This window comes from Saimiri boliviensis, chromosome 3 (genome assembly GCF_048565385.1).
Source record: "Saimiri boliviensis isolate mSaiBol1 chromosome 3, mSaiBol1.pri, whole genome shotgun sequence".
Lineage (NCBI taxonomy): Eukaryota > Metazoa > Chordata > Mammalia > Primates > Cebidae > Saimiri > Saimiri boliviensis.
The window spans coordinates 106,305,681-106,325,892 of record NC_133451.1 but is presented as its reverse complement, the minus strand read 5'-3'; the positions used below and the strand labels follow the sequence as shown (position 1 = coordinate 106,325,892).

Here is a 20,212-nt window from a genome sequence, read left to right as displayed (position 1 = left end):
AGACAAAGTAAAAAAGGATCGATTCCATATAGAAACAAAGACAAAAATAACAGCAGATTTCTCATCAGAAACAATGCAAACTGAAAGACAATGGAGGGGCATCTTTAAATTACTGAAAAGAATGAAAAACAGCAAAGAAAAAAAAAAATCCCTATTCACCTAAAATTGTATTCTTCACTTGAAAATGAACCTGAAATAAAGGCTTTTCCAGGATTCATCACCAGCAACTAACATTACAAGAAAAGTTAAAGAAAGCCCTTCAGAAGGAAAATTGTATCAAGAAGAAATGTGGATCTACATGAGAGAATAAACAACACTGGAAATGGTAAATAGGTTGACACATATAAAAGACTTTTAAAAAATTATTTAAACCTTTTTAAAAGATAATGGACTGCTTACAGCAAAAGTAATGATGTTTTGCCGAGTTTATAACATATATTTGACCAGAAAAAAAAAAAGGCTTGGCAGCGCAGGGAGAAAGAAAAGTATATTATTGCAAGGCTCTTATACTTAAAGTGAGGAGCATAATATTTGAAGGTAGCCTATACTAAGTTTTATATATATATATATATATATATATATATATATATATATATACACTACAAAATTAGTAGTATAATATTTGACAGTAACCTATAGTAAGTTAAATATAGATGCTGCAAATCTTGGGGCAAACACACACACAGACACACACACATACACACACACACACACACCCCTGGTATACTTCATAAGCCAAGAAAAATAATAAAAAACATTTTAAAACACCCAGTGAAAAATAATTCAGGAAAAGAGGTAAAAAAGGAGCTAAGAACAAATGATAAAGGCAGAAAACAAAAAGAAAGTGGTAGATTTGAACCCAACCATATCCATAATCAAGTTAAATGTAAATAATCTAAATAACATTCCGCAGATTTTTAGATTGGATAAAAGAGCAAGAACAAATTATGTTATCTTCAGAAAATCCCCTTTAAATACACAGCCTCAGATACATTAAAACTAAAAAGAAGGGAAATAAATACTGTAGTAACACTTCCTAAAAGAAAGCTGGAATGGCTATATCAGGCAAAACAGATTTCAGGAGATAATATCACCAGTGATAAAGAGGACCAATTCATAATAAAAAAGAAGTATGTTTATCATGAAGAAATAACAGTTCTAAATGTTTATCCATTTAATAACAGAGGTTTAAAAATACATGATAGAACTGAAAGAAAAAATACAAATGTTTTAGTCTTTCAACTACAATTCTAGTTGGAGACTTCAACATCTCTTTCTTTTTTATTTTTAGAGACAGGGTCTTGCTCTATCATCCAGGCTTAATATAATCATAGCTGGCTTGATATAATCATAGTGCAGTGATATAATCATAGCTCACTGCAGTCACAGCTTCTTGGGCTCAAATTATCCTCCCACCTCAGCCTCTCAAGTAGATAAGACTGCTGATGCATACCACAACACTTGGCAAATTTAAAATAATTTTTTTTTGTATAGGCATGGTCTTTCTATATTGTCCCTGGTCTTAACCTGGTCTTGAACTTCTGGCCTCAAGTGATTCTCCCACCTCAGCCTCCCAAAGTGCTGCAATTACAGGCATGAGTGACTGTACCTGGCTACACCCCTCTCAATAATGAATAAATTTATAAATGGATGTTATTAAAATTTAAAACTTCTTAAAAAAACACTGTTAAAGAGATGAATGGGAAGTCACAGAGCAGGAGAAAATCTTTGCAAAACTGTTCAACAGAGACATTTTACAACTCGACAGGAAGAAAACCAACCAAAATGTTAAAATAGGGAATATCTTTGAATAGACTCTTCACCAAAAAAAGATATACTCATGGCCAATAAACACATTATGTTCAACATTTTAGAGTAATGTAAGCTAAGACTACCATGAGAGACCATTACACCCTGTTTTAATCACCACCTATTCACCACATTGGTGAGGGAGGAATTCCCACCCTAGGGTTATGGGAAGGCCCAACACAAAACCCAGCACCAGGCAGATGAAACTGATTAACAGCTTATTAGTCACATGTACTCACAGCTTGCAGGGGAGGACACTCCATGCTCTATGGAGGTTGTATTTGGGAACAGAGAACAGCTGAGAGATGTGGGAGGCAGACTTTGTAATATGAAGAGGGTGACACATTCCCTGGTTCTCACAGGAAAATGTGATTGGTTTCCTGGAATAATTTGATAGCTGGCATGGAACTGAAACTGTGCTATTCAGGGGTAAGTGTCTGGTCCCTCTGTTAAGGGGAGGTTGTTTGGCTAGGGTACTTTACCAATGGAAGGAGAGTGGGGAGGGGAATCCTCTGGTTAGGCCATTTGAGACTCTCTCGGTTTTACCAGTTATCAAGACAGTACATAACATTGTGCCTTAACTTTTGGCCTTACGGCACACACATCCACCAGAAAACTGAAAAAAATCAAGCGTTGGTGAGGATGCAGAGCAACTGAAACTCTCATACCTTGCTCGCAAGAAAAGCAAATGGGCCAGCCACTTTGGAAGAGTTTGGCAGTTTTTCATAAACTTAAACATAACTCTACTAGTTAACCCATCCATCCCACTCATAGGTATTTACCCAAGAGAAGTAAAAACATGTTTCCAGAGACACATATTCCAGTGTCCATGGCAGATTTATTCATAATATTTGATACCTCCAAAGTGGACATATCACAATGTCCATCAACTGATGAAATTATTGTATGTTAGCACACTGAAACATTGATTGGCCATATAAAGGAATGAACTACATACAACAACATAGATGAATCTCAGAAGCATTATGCTACATGGAAGAAGCCAGACAAGAAAGACTAAATATGGTATGATATTAATATAAAACTCTAGCAACAGCGACATTAAAATGACAGAATGCAAAGCAGTGGTTGCCGAAGGACAAAGTGAAACTTGCCTTGCTTGTAGTTACTTGCTTCTAGTCGATTTTAAAACCCACATAGCTAAAAGTTATGCAATTAAGCAATATGTAACTAAACTTCCACTGGTTTCCTTAAAGATAGTATCTCCGATGTACAAGTCACCATAGTAATGGTTGCTTGTTTTTCAGGAAATTAGGATCAGCTCTTGTGTAGTTCAAGCTGACTGATACCACCGACCCTCCAATTGGCCTGTATAAATGTCCAGTGAGTGTCTTTTTAATATCAGAGGGCCCAAAACTCCACCCTCAGATTGTGCTAATAACACCATTTTGGGAACATGCATCCTTTGCAAAGCAATGAAGCTTAAATGTACTTGCAGTGATTGGCAATTATCTCACATTTTCTTACTACCAATCACCTTTTTCCATACCTTGGACTGCCTCGCTCCTTTATCCTATAAATATCCCTAAGACCCTAACTTCAAGGAGGAGAATTTGAGGGGTGTTCTCCCACCTCCTCACTCGGATGCCTCATGAATAAAATCTTTTCTCTACTGCAAAACTTACTAAGTCTCAGTAACTGGCTTATTGCAGGATGGGCAAGAATATGCCTGGTTTGGTATCAGAGGAATGACTGCAGAGAGGCATGTTCTGTATCTTAAATAAGGTGGTGGTTATATGAATATATGACTTAAATTGGTTAATTTTATTGTATGTAAATTATTACACAATAAAGGCTGATGAAAAAATATGGTGGGGGAAAACCTCTAAAGGCCTTAGGTTTCTATTAACAACAACGTCTCAGGGAAGCTGCTGCTTCAAGCAAGCATAATACTCTGAATTTCTGCTTCCTCTTCTTTTGGCCTTCAGGGATTTATTTCAGTTTCCCGTGATAGCTATGATAAATATTTATTATGTCTTTTTCAAGAATGTTTGATGACTTGTTGCAGGTTTTTTTTACATTTTTTAATACCTTGTATGCCATAGTTCTGCAAGTAGAAATCTCATTTTCTCTAAAAATTTGCTGACTTTTTAATGCTTTAAATGAGACATGTATACTTTTTTGAGTAAATTTTCAAAAATATCATAGTTCATATTTTCTCACCTTTTTATTAGGAAAAACTCATAGTTAGGCTCCAAAAATACCAGTGCTTAAAGTACGGAGAAACTATTTTAAAATTACTAACTTAGGAATTAATGCTACATAGTATATTCTACCTTTAAATATATTACCAAATACAGAAATGTAGTGTCATGATAAGTAGTTGACATTAAATTAAAATGGAACTAATTTGAGATACTGAATTTAGAAATCAGTAATGACTGCCTACAAAATTTGAATTCTATTGTAATATGGGGGATGGGAGGATGTCTTAAGTGTTTGTCAAGCCACAAAATAAAATGAAGAATGTCCTATGTACCAAGCATTGTGCTAAGCATGAAGGATATATCAGCAAACAAAATTCAGAATCTCTTTTCACGTAACACTCATAGTTTAGCAGGGAGAACAACCTTAGCAACAATTGCAAATAGTAGGTTTAATAATGTACAAGCTGAAATAAAATAAAAATGACTGGATGCTTTTAATAGCATAAACAGGGAATCTAACCTATTCTAGGGACCTAGGCAACACTATTTGGAGGGAATTATGTTTAATCTGAAACCCCTAAGATGAGGAGAATTCCATCAGCTTATGTGGTTCCTGTCGTCAGCCAGAGGATAGGAAATGAAAAGTTGAGAATAATGAACATTTTAGGGACAGAACAGCATTTGTAAAGTAGAGGAAAGTCCAGCACATTCAGTAAGTGAAAAAGAACAATATGTAAAAACTGAAGGTGGAAGAGAACAGTGATTATTTTTAAAGGTGTAAAATTGAGAGGATAATTGGAATATTGAAATGCTTTTAAATTTTAAACATTTTTCTGCTTTCTCATGGCAATGTGAAAAAATAAATTTTAAACATTTTGATGTTTGTTATTTATGTTCATTTAAAAGCTCTCAGCTGTGGTATTGTTTTAAATGTCCTAGTTTGAATATCAAAAGGCAAACAATGATCAGAATTTAAAAACACTAGTCAGATTCTCACCTAATAAATCAAGAGCTTACTAAAACAGAAGATGGCAAATCTGAAGGAAGACACATATTGATTGGGTAAAGCTTATAAACTCAGTGGTTTCTGTTTTCCTCTCCTCTAGCTCTCTTTGCACCTAATTCATCTATGGAATCTGCTTTCTAAATATTGTATTTTCTTAAACTTAAGATGCATTTTTTACTCTTTCATTTTAACACTACTCAAATGGGGTTGTACTTGACAAATGGTTTTTAGAAAAAAGTTGGTAAGATCACTGAATTTTAAATTATATGTGAAATATGGATCCCTAATTGCTTTCCATGTTTTCAGAAAACTCACCCTGTGACATAATACAGAAAAGTAAATATGTAGGCAGAAGACTGCCTGCTGTACTTTGGGCAACATAATTTAAAGAAAAAACTAGAAAATTTCTCAGCATAAACACAGGTATTTCAAAGATGGAGATTACTGGTATGAATTGTGTGTGCTTAGTAAAGAGTCATTATTGATGAGGACCAAAAAAGTTATTTGTACAAAGCTTAAACCTAATTTTGAAGAAAGGATGTTTTAAATCGTAATTGTGTATCATTTGACTGATGAAAAAAAAATCATTTAACTAAATGCACTCAAAACTGTAAAACTCTAACCAAAGGTGCTAAGGAGTCCAAGATACTGAATACGAATTATATAAAACTGTACCGTATATGCTTAGATGAAAGCAATTCAGGAGAATCTGAATTTGAAGGCTTAGATTCAAATGTTAGTTATGATAATAAAACAGGAAGTATGTTAATGTGAACTAATGTTTCTTGAACTTAAAGTCACTACAAATTCCTTTGGGCTCTTTGTGTAATGCAGAATCTGATGTAGTAGGTCAAGAGCAGGGCTTGAGATTTTGCATTTCTAACAAGATTCCAGACGAGGACCAATTAGGCAAGATAGCAGATTAAACACTAGTGTAGTATCTTTCTGCTATCTCCTAATGCAGATACTAAATTGGACACTCCTTATACTACATTTGCTCCAAACCCCATTATTTCCCTCCATCTCCACTGTCATCATAATTCAAGTCATCCTTATTATATGCTTCTTCAATTGCTGTAATACCTCCCACTGGTTTCTCTGCCTCTATTTTACCCATTTACCCATTCTCCATATTAAAGCAGTAAATTAAATCCTTCAAAAACTCAGATCTGGTTATAATATTCTGCTGTTTAAATGTTTCAGTAAATAAGATACAAGCTGTCCCTGAGGTCTGTGTCAACTGACCTCTAGACACACACACACACACACACACACACACTGCACACTTAGTCCTAGTGAATCTCTTTCAAATTCATATGCTCTTCCTTTTAAGTCTTTGTTTACACTAGTCCTTTTGCTCAAACCATCTGCCCTGGCTGTAATCTATTCACCCTTTAGGAATTAAGATAAATATATATCACTTCCTTCCATGCTATCAGTTTGATACCTCATTCTAAATCCCATTATTTCCCTCCATCTGATGCCTCATTGGAATGCCTTATTCTTCTCTCATCACAGTACTACACATTGCTATTGCTTATTTAATTGTCTTTGCTACTTAGCTATTAGCTCAGTAAGAACAGGAACCATTTCTATCTTTTTCTCTGCATATATCCAGTGCGGGGCACACTGACTGGCATTAGTAGACACTTTAATTAACTTTCATTCTAAATGTAATCATTAACCTATCAATGAGCTAGTCATCTTTGGCCAACTCTTTGCTAGAATTCATGATTATATTTTTCTTCTGTCAATACATTTCTTCCATAGAAAGAATACAATATGATTGACCAGGCCCTAGCTTGATAAAACCTTATCTGGGACACTAATTATAATGTATTTGATATTCATTTAGTCAACAAATAATTATTACCACCATTTAGTCTGTAATGAATAAATAAATGATAGGCACTAGAAGAAATGAACATTAGAAAAAATACTGAAAGCTGGAAGACCAATGAAAATTAAAGTCATATAAATAAAGTGGGTACAAAAATCAAAAGTATAAAAAGGGCACTAAAGCAGCAAAGAGACAGAAGTAGATAATTTGACCTCTACAGTTGACTAAAGCTTTTCCAAGAAACGTACTGAGTCTTAGAGGATAAGCAGAAACTTGCCAGATGAAAGGAAAAGTCATTCTAGCAGAAGAAAGAGTGTCTGAAAGCAGATTTTAAGACTTCTGTGTATTTAGGTTCTCTATAGAGTTATAGAAGATGACACTGGAAAGAAATACTTCAAAAAAAAAAAAATCTTTGCTGTCCAGCATAAATGAAGCTGGGCTCTACACATTAGGAATAAAAGAAAGACAAAGATACGTTTTTAGCAGCAACGTGGCATAATCAATTTATATATATATATATGTATATTACACACACACATACACACCTTGGTAGTGGCATGGATACACTGAGGGAGGCAAGATCAGTGAATAGTGCAAGCAAAGAATGAGAAACCTTGAATACAGCGGCAATGAGAAAGGAGACAAATGTATGAAATAATATAAAGGATAAGGAATAGTACAGTATAAATAACAGGGCTTAGGCAGGGGATGGACTAGTAGTAGTAGTAGTAGCAGCAGCAGCAGCAGCAGTAGTAGCAATCTTTGAGTGAGATTCTATATACTGTTTTTGACGGTGAAGTGAGGCAGAATATGCCACCATAAAATATGCCACTTTGGCATAAGATTATTTTGAGCTAAAGGAACTTGAAAACTAGCAGATACAAAAAAGATATTGCCCTCCTGTACCAGGAAAACAGTAACATTCTTATCACCAAACAGAGAAAACTCACCTGTGAAAGATGCCCTCCCTGTACAAGGGAAGAAGAAACACTCTTATTACCAGAGATGAGTTAAAGTGGAGAAAAATCCGTACAAATGGTTTTTGTTAAAATAACTCTTACCTTCCTTTAGTCTTTTCATACAGTTACTTTTCCACAATTGCTACTCTTCATTCAACCCACTGTATAAGCATTTAGGTTTTGCAACTTCTTTGGGTCTTCATTTTCCTATGGAGCACCCACGTACATGGGAAAATCCATTTGTTTTTCTCCTGCTAGTTCACCTTACATCAATGTAATTATCAAGCCTAGCCAGAGACCTTAAGATGGTAAAGTTTTGCCTCCCATACAATAGCGAAGGGCACGCAAACAAAACATCCTCCATTTCATGAGGACTCACAGAAGGTAATGCTTCCTCATCAAAGTGGTGAATGGGAAAAATAGAAGAAAAAAAGTGAGCCAGTCATGGGTCTAAAAATGATCAATCTTTATTCTAATTTAGATTGATAACAGTTTTACCACTGTAATTACAAATAACTATTCCAAAGTTTATTTTAAAGCCTTTTTTCATAAATATCCTAATATACATAGTCTTATAAAACCTCAGAAGTTTCAGAGACAAGGTAACAAAAACAGAAATACTGTTGATGGAGGACCCAGAAAGGCGATCTACCGGGGGCAGACATTGCTGGGAAACTGCAAAAGTCCATCTATAGGGATGGCCAAGAGACATAAGAAACACATACGAAATTCTGTTGCATTGTCACAAGTGCCTCTTAGGGTTTCAACAACAAACAAATTGAAGAGCTACATCGCATGATTTAATAAGATGATTTGCACTCCAAGTACATAACAACTTAAGTGAACCAAAAGACTGAAACAAATTAGAACTATTCCAAAATATTCAGCCTTCTCATCACTTTAATTCCCCAACTGTTCAACTTTCCTGTGATTCTCTACTTTTCTTCTTACCACCCATCTCCCTAATGTAAAATTAAAATAATTTATGCATTTGGGATACTTACTAAGTACTCTGTTTTTAATTTTAAAATGTTGAGATTAATATTTTACACTTAAACAATTAAAAAGCAAAATCAAATTAAATTTTTACTAGTAATTTAGTGGACTTTGCTGAGGAAAAAAAACAAAAAACCAAACCATATATTCTTATACAGTCCTAATTCCCACAAATATTATAAATAAATATAAATCATGATAAAACTAATACGAATTTTTAAAAATTTCCTCTTCAAAAGTAAGTTTGCGTGTTCCGAATGCGCTACTGCTGTCGGTGCTGTACTGATTTTCCAGCTTTCTTCTCTGAGTGGTATAAGAAACTTGCCCTTTTTGCTAGGAACATTAAAACTCAAGAGACACAATTAAAGCTTTAATTTTGTAGTTTACTGTTTTACATTACCTGTACTTCACCTTCTTTATGTCCTTCAGTTTCAAAGAAAGGAGACAAACAAACCTGGGGAATTGTTAAAAAGTAAAAATCAAAGTGACAATGTTATTTGAGTTCAAAAAGCGCTGTAGTTTATAAAATCGACAAGGTTTAAAAAAAAAAATTATGCTTCCCCAAGTGTGTATCAATTATATAAAGCTTTGAGTAATAAATGGCATAAAACAAAGTTCCAACGTTTTCAAGTTTTATTTTTAAAAGAATATATTACAACATTATGTAAAAAAAAAAAATAGAGGAAAACAAATATGATACTATTTTTTTCCAACTCAATAGTTCTTAGCTTTACCTAGAATCTTCACATAGTTGACGTTCACTTCTTTCGAACCCTTCCTGACTAGCATTTTACCTTATGTATTCTTTATAGTATTTCCATATTACCTCTACCTAGACCTATTCAAAGCACAGTACAGAAAGGGCAGCACAAGCTACTGACACCTTTGTCAGTAGTATGATGTTTTTTCACCCAGCTTATGTGAGAATGAAAAGAATGAAAGTGAACATTTAATTTACCTTAGGGTTAATTATGTAGCTCCAGATAATCTCTTCAGAACTCCCCTGCTTCACCTTCTCAAGTTAATCAACAGTGGTTAGTTTAAGACTGCAAACCACTTACCAAATTGCCTAAAAGAGGAAACTTTTAAAAATAACAATTTGTTGATTGCTCCAATAACTTCAATAAAGTCAAATTTGCTTTATTTTTCCAAAAATTATGTTGTCAAGATAGAGACTCTTTGTAAGTGTAAATGTACGATATATTATGAGTTGATTAGTCCGTTAGTTGTTAGACAAAAGTTATTAGAGAAAAGTTTAAGAAAATTTGGATTTCAAATTTCCACTTGATAATATATATGAAATATTTTATATTTTCAATATATACTTATCTTTTGCCCACTATCTATACACTAACTTAGAAATGTTTTAAGTCATTTCATTGTGTATATATCTATGCTGTATAAAGAAAAAACAAAGGAAGAAAGAGACAACTTTTCTTCTAACTTCCATAAGAAAACTTCAAAACTATTTCCTCTTGAATATTTCAAAAGAGAAAAATTATTATTTGAAGGGAAATCACTTGTTTTTCTAAAAGGTAAAATATTGGCCTATTAACCACAAGGTGGTGCTATAATTCCATGCTGCTACTGGTATTTTATAACTTAATCGATACAGTTGTTTTTTTCCTTATAACCATAATCTCTTATTTTTTATAAAAGTACTTCTCTGGCAATTGAAAAAAAAAAACCTAACAGGCTTCATTAATTCTGGAAATATTTACTGAAACTCTGTTAAATTCAAAATTGTATGTTTCTGTGGGCTAAAATTTCATTTTAAAGTCTGATGACCAAATATTTATTAGAATATTAAAAATGCGGCCAGGCATGGTGACTCACGCCTGTAATCCTAACACCTTGGGAAGTTGAGGTAGGCAGGTAGCTTTAGCTCAGGAGTTTGAGAACAGACTGGGCAACATGGTGAAACCCTGTCTCTACAAAAATACATAAATTAGCCGGGCATAGTGATACAGGCTTATAGTCCCAGTTACTTAGGAGGCTGAGGCACGAGACTTCGCTTGAACTTGGGAGGTGGAGGTTGCAGTGAACGGAGATCATGCCACTGCACTCCAGCCAGGGCAAAAGAGTGAGACCCTATCTGAAAAAGAAAAAAAAAAAAAAAAATACCAAAAGTGCTTTCTTAAAAGTGATTTCTTAAGCTGTTTTAAATTTACAAAAACAAAAATACATTTTAAGTGATTTCTACTCATAACAATATTTTACATTTGACAGTGAAATACAGAACGATACATAAATAGATGAATAAAATATAATCAGATGATCCATATAATAAAAAATAAAATACTCTTTTCCTTCCAAATAATAAAGTCAATTTTCTTTAGGATTTTCTGGGACTGTTACACTTTTATCTATAAAATTTTTAAAAATATAATTTATATAGTAATATTTAAAATAAATTTCATTTTTCCATACATTTAACTTCAGCTAAGGCTTTTTTTCTCTCAAAAAAATGTATAATTTTTGATCCTTTTTTTAAAAAAAAAAAAACACCGCACTGTTATCTTTTAATGCCAGCTAGAATGACTACATTCTCTGTTATACTGGTCTTAGAAAGTGTTACACGACCGGGCGCGGTGGCTCACACCTGTAATCTCAGCACTTTGGGAGGCCGAGGCAAGCAGGTCACCTGAGGTCGGGAGTTCCAGATGAGCCTGATCAACATGGAGAAACCCTGTTTCTACTAAAAATACAAAGTTAGCTGGGCCTGGTGGTACATGCCTGTAATCCCAGCTACCCAGGAGGCTGAGGCAGGAGAATCACTTGAACCCAGGAGGCAGAGGTTGTGGTGAGCTAAGATCTGCCCTTGCACTCCAGCCTGGGCAACAAGAGTGAAACTCCATCTCAAAAAAACAAGAAGTGTTACACGACAGAGCACTACAATGTTCAACATGTTTCTTACGGTGAACCTTGAGATCCGTTATCCAGTACAAAAGGAGAATCTTAACCTTAATTTCTCAGTATTAATTGGAAACGTATTGCCATTTTTGACTAGGCATGAAATAGCTGTCTTCTTGTTTAATTTTCAATGAGCATTTTTAACTATTCATTATAATTTATTCATCAGTACACATGGCAAGATGGTATATATGAGAGCCTCCTGGGTATAATATGCAAGTTCCAACTGGAATGTTTCCAATAGGATGTAAACCATAGTCCTCAAGCTTGTGGTTTATAAAACACTACTTAGCACACTGCCAACAAATGTCAACACAAAAATGCAGTGCTGTAATGACTTCACTCTGTGTAAGAGACATATACTGGAACATGAGGTTTTCCTAAAAAAAAAAAAGAAAAAGAAAACGAAAAAGTGACACAAGGTAAAGTAGTGTAATCATTGCTCAAAAATACTACACGATTTATTCAATAATGAATGAAAAAACTCATAGACCAAATGAAATTGAAATTGTCAAAAATATTGCAGCATATTAAAATTGTAGAAAGAATTCTTAAAATATACAACATGTACAGTAACCGAAGTCCTAGAGTTAATGTAGAAAATCCTACAATTAGTGATTTGAACATTTCAGTAACTCTGCAGTTTCTTCAAACCTGAAATATAATAGACAGATAGTGTATTAAGTAAATGAATAATTCACAATAAAGCCCAGCATTTTAGTTATTGAAATTATGATTTTTAAGCTAAAATAAATTTGAATATTTTTCTTATCTATAAGTACAGTTACTATGAATAAACTGTGTCCAGAGGGAAGAAAAACAAGAGTCAATTATGAGTCTTGTATTCTTAGAGTGTAAGTTATTTTAATACTTTTTGCATTTCAAAAGAATATTATAATTTTCTAAAGTAGTAGGCTGCATAATCATCTTACATGCAATTTCACTTTATATTTCCTTTGAACTGCTCTTTAGAAAACTTACATCATTTGTACTAGATAAAAACATCATTTTTAGTATCTTATCAATAACTTGCCAAAAAACACCAGTGATATTTTCACAATACTGAAAATGTCTCCAAACCACCATCTACATATATTATTTAATACTTTGATAAATCAGTTATCAAAAATAGGTAATACTCTTGATTAGTTACCAACCAAAAATATCTTTGTACTCTAATCTGCAATTAATTCCATTAACAATTCCAACAAATTTTACATCACTTGTTGGAAAGTAAAACAGTGACTCATCTCACAAACACATAACTGTGGGTGAATTTATTATCCAATGGAGTCCTGAAGGAAATTCCACACCTGACAGAGAGACCTTTAAGTTTTAAAACACACATGCACATTCTATATATACTGTAATCCAGTACAATTCCATATAGAGAAATAAATTTCTGTTGCCCCTTTCTGTTACTTACATTTTTTTCATCCTTTCCATTTTCTGGATTGTTGTTTCCTTTAATTTAAAAAGCAAAAAATGTTAGGTGATTTCTCAAAGTAAACCATCATCAAAGATGGACCCAAAATGTATAAAATACAGTCTAAAACATTGCTCTAAGTACTGTTTACTTAAGAAAGAATTTGAGAGACTAAGATTTACAGTTTTGCTATTTTTCTTGCCAGCAATATATAGAACTGAAACTAATGCTTGCTTGTTTTCCTAATTTAGAAAGAAAATAATCTAAGCATTTTCTTACCTCTGAAATCTCATTCAAACCACAGTAATTAATGGTAGAGGTTCTGGGAGTTGAATCTGATGTTGCTGTACTATAGCCAGAGGACAGAGGAATACTTGCTGGCCTCTCTACTTTGCTTTTTCTGTCTGTGAAAAAATTAAGTTTTAGGTAACCTTTTCCTTTTCACAGTCAGATATCTGAAAACATTATTTATAGACAGAAGAAAAACATACTATTTTAATTAAAAATGGTTATCAGTATAGATCAAAGAGTTTTTAGTACTCTTTTAAGGTAACAGCTTACATATAGAGATTCTCATGTTAAAAACTGGCCAGTAAAAATTACAAAAGGCAGTATTATTATCATGACAGCAATCAATTTGAATAAACAGGCAAGTTAAAAATTTATTTTACATTATAACCTATTTAATCAATCATGTATATTCTTTTCTTAAAATGGTGACATCTACATTAAATAATTAGTATCAATGAATTTGTCGTGGTGCTTTTATTCAGCAATATTTCAGCATTTCACAAATTTTTTTTACTACTGTTCAGTGGCAAGTGACAACTACTACCATAACTGACCATATGTATCTTTTAAAAATCAAGAAACATTCTAACTTGATTTGACATATATGAAAAGAAGTAATGCAAAAAATTTAAGATTCACAGATTTTTTTCTAAAAAACTGAAAAACCTAACATTTCAAATATTCTGATATTATTAACTTGACAAAATGATGGCAAATCTCCCCTACAGAAAAACCCATTAGAGACGATTACAGATAATGGAATAAATCCTACAAACCCTATGTTTTAGTCAGAAGACACTGGGTTGCAAAAGCAATCCAAAAAAAAAAAAAAAATAGACACCCATTTAAAGTGGTTCACTTAAAGACAGCTTTATTGTAAGCCTATACAGACAACCTCAGTTAGGGAACAAACTATTACCATGTGAGAACTGAAATAACTAGAAGACTAACTTTCATGTCTTATAGAGCCACAGTCTCTTTTGCCTACTTCTGCCAGTTTCTTCCATTTCTCTGCTTTTCTATGTAGAATGGCTTTCTCTGCTGACTCATCAGCATATACTTGAGCCCAGTCCAGGCTCAATATCATTTCACTAACTTATTCGTGGTGTCCTAATTCCAAATTCTCCAGGCTCAATATCATTTCACTGACTTATTCGTGGTGTCCTAATTCAGCATACTTAAACAAATATGGTTTTTAAAATATAAAATATAGTGGAAATAAAATTATATGTATATTATTATTGAAGTAAAACACAGAACCTGATCATGGAGGTTAAATCAATCATACTAAAATAAGGTAGCTATTAAGATTGACTGAAAGGTCCAGATTTTGGTCAATAATGTGCATATCAATAGTTTTTGTAATGAAGGAAATCCTGTTTTTGACAACATGGATGAAGCTTGAAGATATTATGTTAAATAAAATAAGCAAGGCAAAAAAGACTAATACCTGATGGTCCAACTTATATGTAGAATCTAAAGAAGTCATACTCACAAGCAGAGTATAGAATGCTGGTTACTAGGGATTGATCAGGGGTGGTGCAGGGAGATGTTGGCCAAAGAATACAAAATTTCAGTTAGACCGAAGGATTAAGTTCAAGAGCTCTATTGTACAACATGGTGGATATAGTTAATAACAATGCATTGCATACTTTATAATTGCTGCAAGAGTAGATTTTAAGTGTTTTTACCATGAAAAAACCTGATATGTAAGGTAATGCATAATGCATATGTTAATTAGGTTGATTTAGTCATGCCACAATGTACACATATTTCAAAACATCATGCTGTCACCATAAATATATTCAATTTTTATTTGTCAATTAAAAACTTAATTAATTACTTTAATGAAATTACAGAACATGTCCTTCATGTTCTCTTAACCAGCTATAAGTCTTAGAATTTTATTCTTTTACATAAATTTTAATAGAAGTTCCACCTATATATGTGCTTACATATTTATGGCCTAAGAGACTCCCACTTTAACATAAGTTCTGTGAAAGGAAGAGTACAAATTCACCCTGTATCTTCAGTGCCTAAGACAGTGATTGGGCTGGCGTTGGCACCCAATGAAGATGTGCCAAATCAATATCCAGGTAGCTAACTCAGATCCAAAGGAGACCTCAGAGCAAACTGAGGGCATGAAGTTACTTCAAAGTCACACATTGCACATGGTAGGGACAGGACTACAACTCATTTTCTGGGTATTCTTTCCAACACATTTCACATTTTCTTTTCTTTTCTTTTTTTTTTTTTTTTTGAGACGGAGTTTCACTCTTGTTACCCAGGCTGGAGTGCAATGGCGCGATCTCGGCTCACCGCAACCTCCGCCTCCTGGGTTCAGGCAATTCTCCTGCCTCAGCCTCCTGAGTAGCTGGGATTACAGGCACACACGACCATGCCCAGCTAATTTTTTATATTTTTAGTAGAAACGGGGTTTCACCATGTTGACCAGGATGGTCTAGAGCTCTTGACCTCGTGATCCACCCGCCTCGGCCTCCCAAAATGCTGGGATTACAGGCTTGAGCCACCGCGCCCGGCACATTTCACATTTTCACAAAGCAAAGTATGGTTAAGTGAAAAGTCAGGATTTGAAGTAAAAGCACTTAGGTTTGGGTCCCATTTCCAAAACAGTGAATTCACTTAAATAACCATGGCAAGTTATCCTGAAAATTAAATTTTCTCAATTGGAAAACATTGATAATGACATTATTCATAGGACTGTTGTTAGAGTTAAATCAAAGTATGAAAATGAATGAGCTGGAGCTATAAAGCATTAGGGGAAATTATATGCTGCCATCATGTCTCCCTCTTCATTTTTACTTTTTCTCTAAAAAGCAATTTAAAGAAACAGAATTAAAAAACAGAAAAAAAAAACTGAATTAAGACAGAATTGTGATTACCATGTTTGCGGGTGATCTAAAGCATTTTGACTGTCTTAGAAATACTATATCTTCCTTGAATTTAAAATCTAACTGAGCTTATCCTTATCTAAATTACTTCTGAAGTTTAAAAATACAAGATTACTATAGGTTTTTATATTTTATGTTTTATATTTTATAGACCTCTTCTATAAAATTAAATTTATTAAAATAAGATTGATGAAGCAATAATCAGAAGAAATGAGGTTTGGTTAATGCAAACATTTTTGTAAACATAAAATTTGATATACAATGAGCAAACTACTAAAGAAATGAGAGTGAGCATCTACATCTCATCCATATTCTGTAATATATAGACTTTACAGAAGGTTTTAATTTTCCCAAGATCACTTTGAATTAACACATAGGAACATAGGATTTTTTTCAATATTTGAATAACTAACTGATTGTAGATACAATTAACAGGAAACCACAAGTCCCAGTAGTTTCCATAAATCACCAGAATTAGCAAAATGCTAATTTCAAAGAACATTTCATTATTTCTAATCCAAAGCTGACTCAAACTAAAAAGATTCTTTTTCCAAAGAAAAAAAGAAACATAAATTTGAATTATTTTTCAAAATACCAAAGAAATTGTTTGCTTCAATAAGTGATATATCAAATGACAAACCTTACCTGAATTCATTGAGTGCCTGACTAATACTCATGCTTCAAAACATGTTCAGAAACTTGTAGTTTTCACTTGGAGGCTCCTATTTCAACTTTAATTTATTCCCTAGTGAATTGGACCTTTATGTTAGTTACAGTGTCTGTAACTCACTTGAAAACACTTCAGCATAGATAGTGCGCTTCCAGGAGTATGTTAGATTAAGCTGCGACCCAGGAGCAGCTGGCATTCTAATCAGTCATGTAGAGTCTGCTGAGGAACAGATAGATTCTAATCAAGAAAGCATAGACCAAAAATTTGAGTATCAAAATAAATAGGGATAGTAACAGATTATAACTCATAGAATAAAATAAAACCATGAATACATACTCATAAATTACTAAATAAATAAAAATGTTAATAAGGAGAAGAAATAGGGCTATCAGTTCTGCATACCACTCTTACGGTGTTAGGAGGCTTTTATTTTGCTTAAAATTAATTTACTCATTCAGCAATCATCTTATGTCTACAAGAAACCAATTATATTTATTTTCTTTTATTTTTAATTGACAAATAATAATTGTAAATACTCACGGGGTACATAGTGATGTTTAGATTTGTATAACTTATGGTGATCAGATTAGGGTATAAGCATATCTATCATCTCAAATATTTATCATTATTTTGTGTGGGAAAACTTCAATATTCTCCTTCTAGCTATTTGAAACTGCATAATAAACTATAGTTATCCTACAGAGGTACAGAACATGAGAAGGCATTTCTCCTATCTATCTATAATTTTGTATCCTTTAACAAATCTCTTTCTATTCCCCACTGCTCCCGGCTTAGGTTTCTTCTTCCCAGCTTTTACAGCATCCTCTGTTCTACGTTTCACTTCGATGGGATTGACATTTTTTAACTTCCTCATGAGTGATAACATGCAGTGATTACTTTTCTGTTTCTGGCTTATTTCACTTAACATAATATTCAACAAATATTTATTGCGAACTTAGTATATGTCAGGGACACTTCTAGGCAGATAGGATAAAACTATTACAAACAAAATGATAGACATCAAACCCTCATAAGATAGTTACATTCTTTCTCACTTATGAAAATTGTTTCATAGAATAAACTCTGTGAATATAAGTTACTTTTTTGTAGAGTAAACTGAAATTTGTCAGGGCTTTTAAAAATACTTACAATTTCCCATCCTGTTTCTTTGAAATTCCACACTAGTAAGGGTCAGATAATATAAAAGAAGAAGGAAGCAGAGAAGAAAGATTAGTGTTGTAGAATCTGAAACATTAAGAAACCTAGAGACTGCACAATTAATTAAATGAATTGGGAAATCTCACAAGACTAAAAATTATTTAATAACAATAACAGTAGTATTAATAATAATAGTCTAAAATGGAAAGTAGAGTTAGAATTGAATATCACATCAACTGGAAATTTCTGGAACTGGATAATTAGGACATCCTCAGCATCAAAAAGACTCTAAAATTGCTTTTACCTTAGGGATATACAATGAAGGTGACTTCAGGCTGGGTTGTTCACCTGACTGCTGAGAAGCCTGGAACATTTTGCTGCAAATCATGCCAGCCCACTAAAGCAGCAAGCTGTTTCTGCCTCTCCCAACAAATCCAGAATGGAAGTGAAATTCCAATCATGCAGGAAATACAGGGAGTATAATTAAAATTTCTATTTTATTACTTCACATCCTTTATCTTTTTTAGAATGCTATAGCTGAAACTATGATCCTGTAGATATCAACCATAGGTAACTCTATAAAAAGCAAAATGGTAATTGATTTGAGTTTGCATTTTTCATTTAAATACACCATTATTAGAAAAAGTATGTGCCTTTTGTTTTAAGATGGGCAACCGCAAACATTACAGCCATAACTGTTGCAGGCAAGAAGTTGCTAAAATTAGGCAAAAGTTTGAGGAGAAACATTGCATAACCACATTAATATTGACCTTAACGTACTTAACTAATTACAAGGGCAAAAATAGTGGGAAAGCCAGCAGATGCCACATTAACCAAATGATCAAGGTTAACATCACCAGTAAATAAGATACATCATCATAAATACCTTTGATATGAAGCTAGGGAATAGATGGACAATAACATCACTTCTGAGGTATTCTTTCCATAAACGAACAGCCTCAATCTTAGGAGAAAACTTCAGGCAAATTCAAATTGAGCAATATTCTACAAAATAACCAATTAGCATTTATCAAAAATGTCAAGGTCATGAAAGACAAGAAGAAACTGAGGATATATCACAATTAGTAGAGACTATGGCAACAATTAAATGCAATGTGGAACTCTAGATTATATTCTAGCACAGAAAAAGTATATGGGGGAAATGGGGGAGGGACGGGGGGGTGGGGAGGTGGGAAGAGATAGCATGGGGAGAAATGACAGATACAGGTGAGGGGACGGAAGGCAGCAAACCACACTGCCATGTGTGTACCTATGCAACAATCTTGCATGTTCTTCACATGTACCCCAAAACCTAAAATGCAATAAAAATTTTTAAAAAAAAAGTATATCAGGAGACAAAATGGTAAAATTTGAATAAGGGGTATAGCTTAGTTAATGGTATTGTAATAAAGTGAATGACAATTGTTTCATGGTTTGTAAACTGTAAACAGTGAAGAAACTGAGGGAAGAAAATATATGAACTCTTTAATAGCTTCAAAACTCTCTGTAAGTCCAAAATTATTTCAGAAGAAAAAGAAAAAAGATAGGTAATGGATTACATTTTAGAAAATATAATCCAAAGCAAGTTGTTGATTCAACATTAAAACATCTTGTAGTATTATTCTCTTTTTAGAGTAAAAATGAAATGAAAAAATGACTTTTTCTCCCTTGCATTTTTATTGAGACCTGACCTTTCTAAATTTTCTAAATTTTCATTCAGTCATGTTTCTGATGACTGAACCACAGATCCAAAATATTGCTTTACAATGGAGAATACACCTTTTTTTTTCTTTTTCTTTTTTTTGAGACGGAGTTTCGCTCTTGTTACCCAGGCTGGAGTGCAATGGCGCGATCTCGGCTCACCGCAACCTCCGCCTCCTGGGTTCAGGCAATTCTCCTGCCTCAGCCTCCTGAGTAGCTGGGATTACAGGCACGCGCCACCATGCCCAGCTAATTTTTTGTATTTTTAGTAGAGACGGGGTTTCACCATATTGACCAGGATGGTCTCGATCTCTTGACCTTGTGATCCACCTCCTCGGCCTCCCAAAGTGCTGGGATTACAGG

At 33.6% G+C, this 20,212-nt stretch overlaps 1 protein-coding gene across 11 annotated transcripts in view; it reads right to left on the bottom strand.

Moving 5' to 3' along the window:
* Positions 1 to 19,303, bottom strand: part of LOC141584037 (centrosomal protein of 44 kDa-like) — an 80,558-nt gene extending 61,255 nt beyond the window's left edge. For 3 of the 11 annotated variants that reach the window (XR_012516920.1, XR_012516923.1, XR_012516921.1), the window contains exons 1-4: positions 18,140 to 19,023; positions 16,966 to 17,209; positions 13,118 to 13,521; positions 9,179 to 12,345 (exon numbers count right to left, since the gene is read on the bottom strand). Coding sequence is in view for 1 of the 11 variants with exons in the window: in XM_074396652.1 (XP_074252753.1) it covers positions 12,303 to 12,345; positions 13,118 to 13,155; positions 13,397 to 13,521; positions 17,111 to 17,186 (282 nt within the window). In the remaining 10 variants the exon portion in view is untranslated. The other 8 variants (XR_012516927.1, XR_012516924.1, XR_012516928.1 and 5 more) reach the window with 8 other exon arrangements.
* Between the last annotated feature and the right edge of the window lie 909 nt (positions 19,304 to 20,212).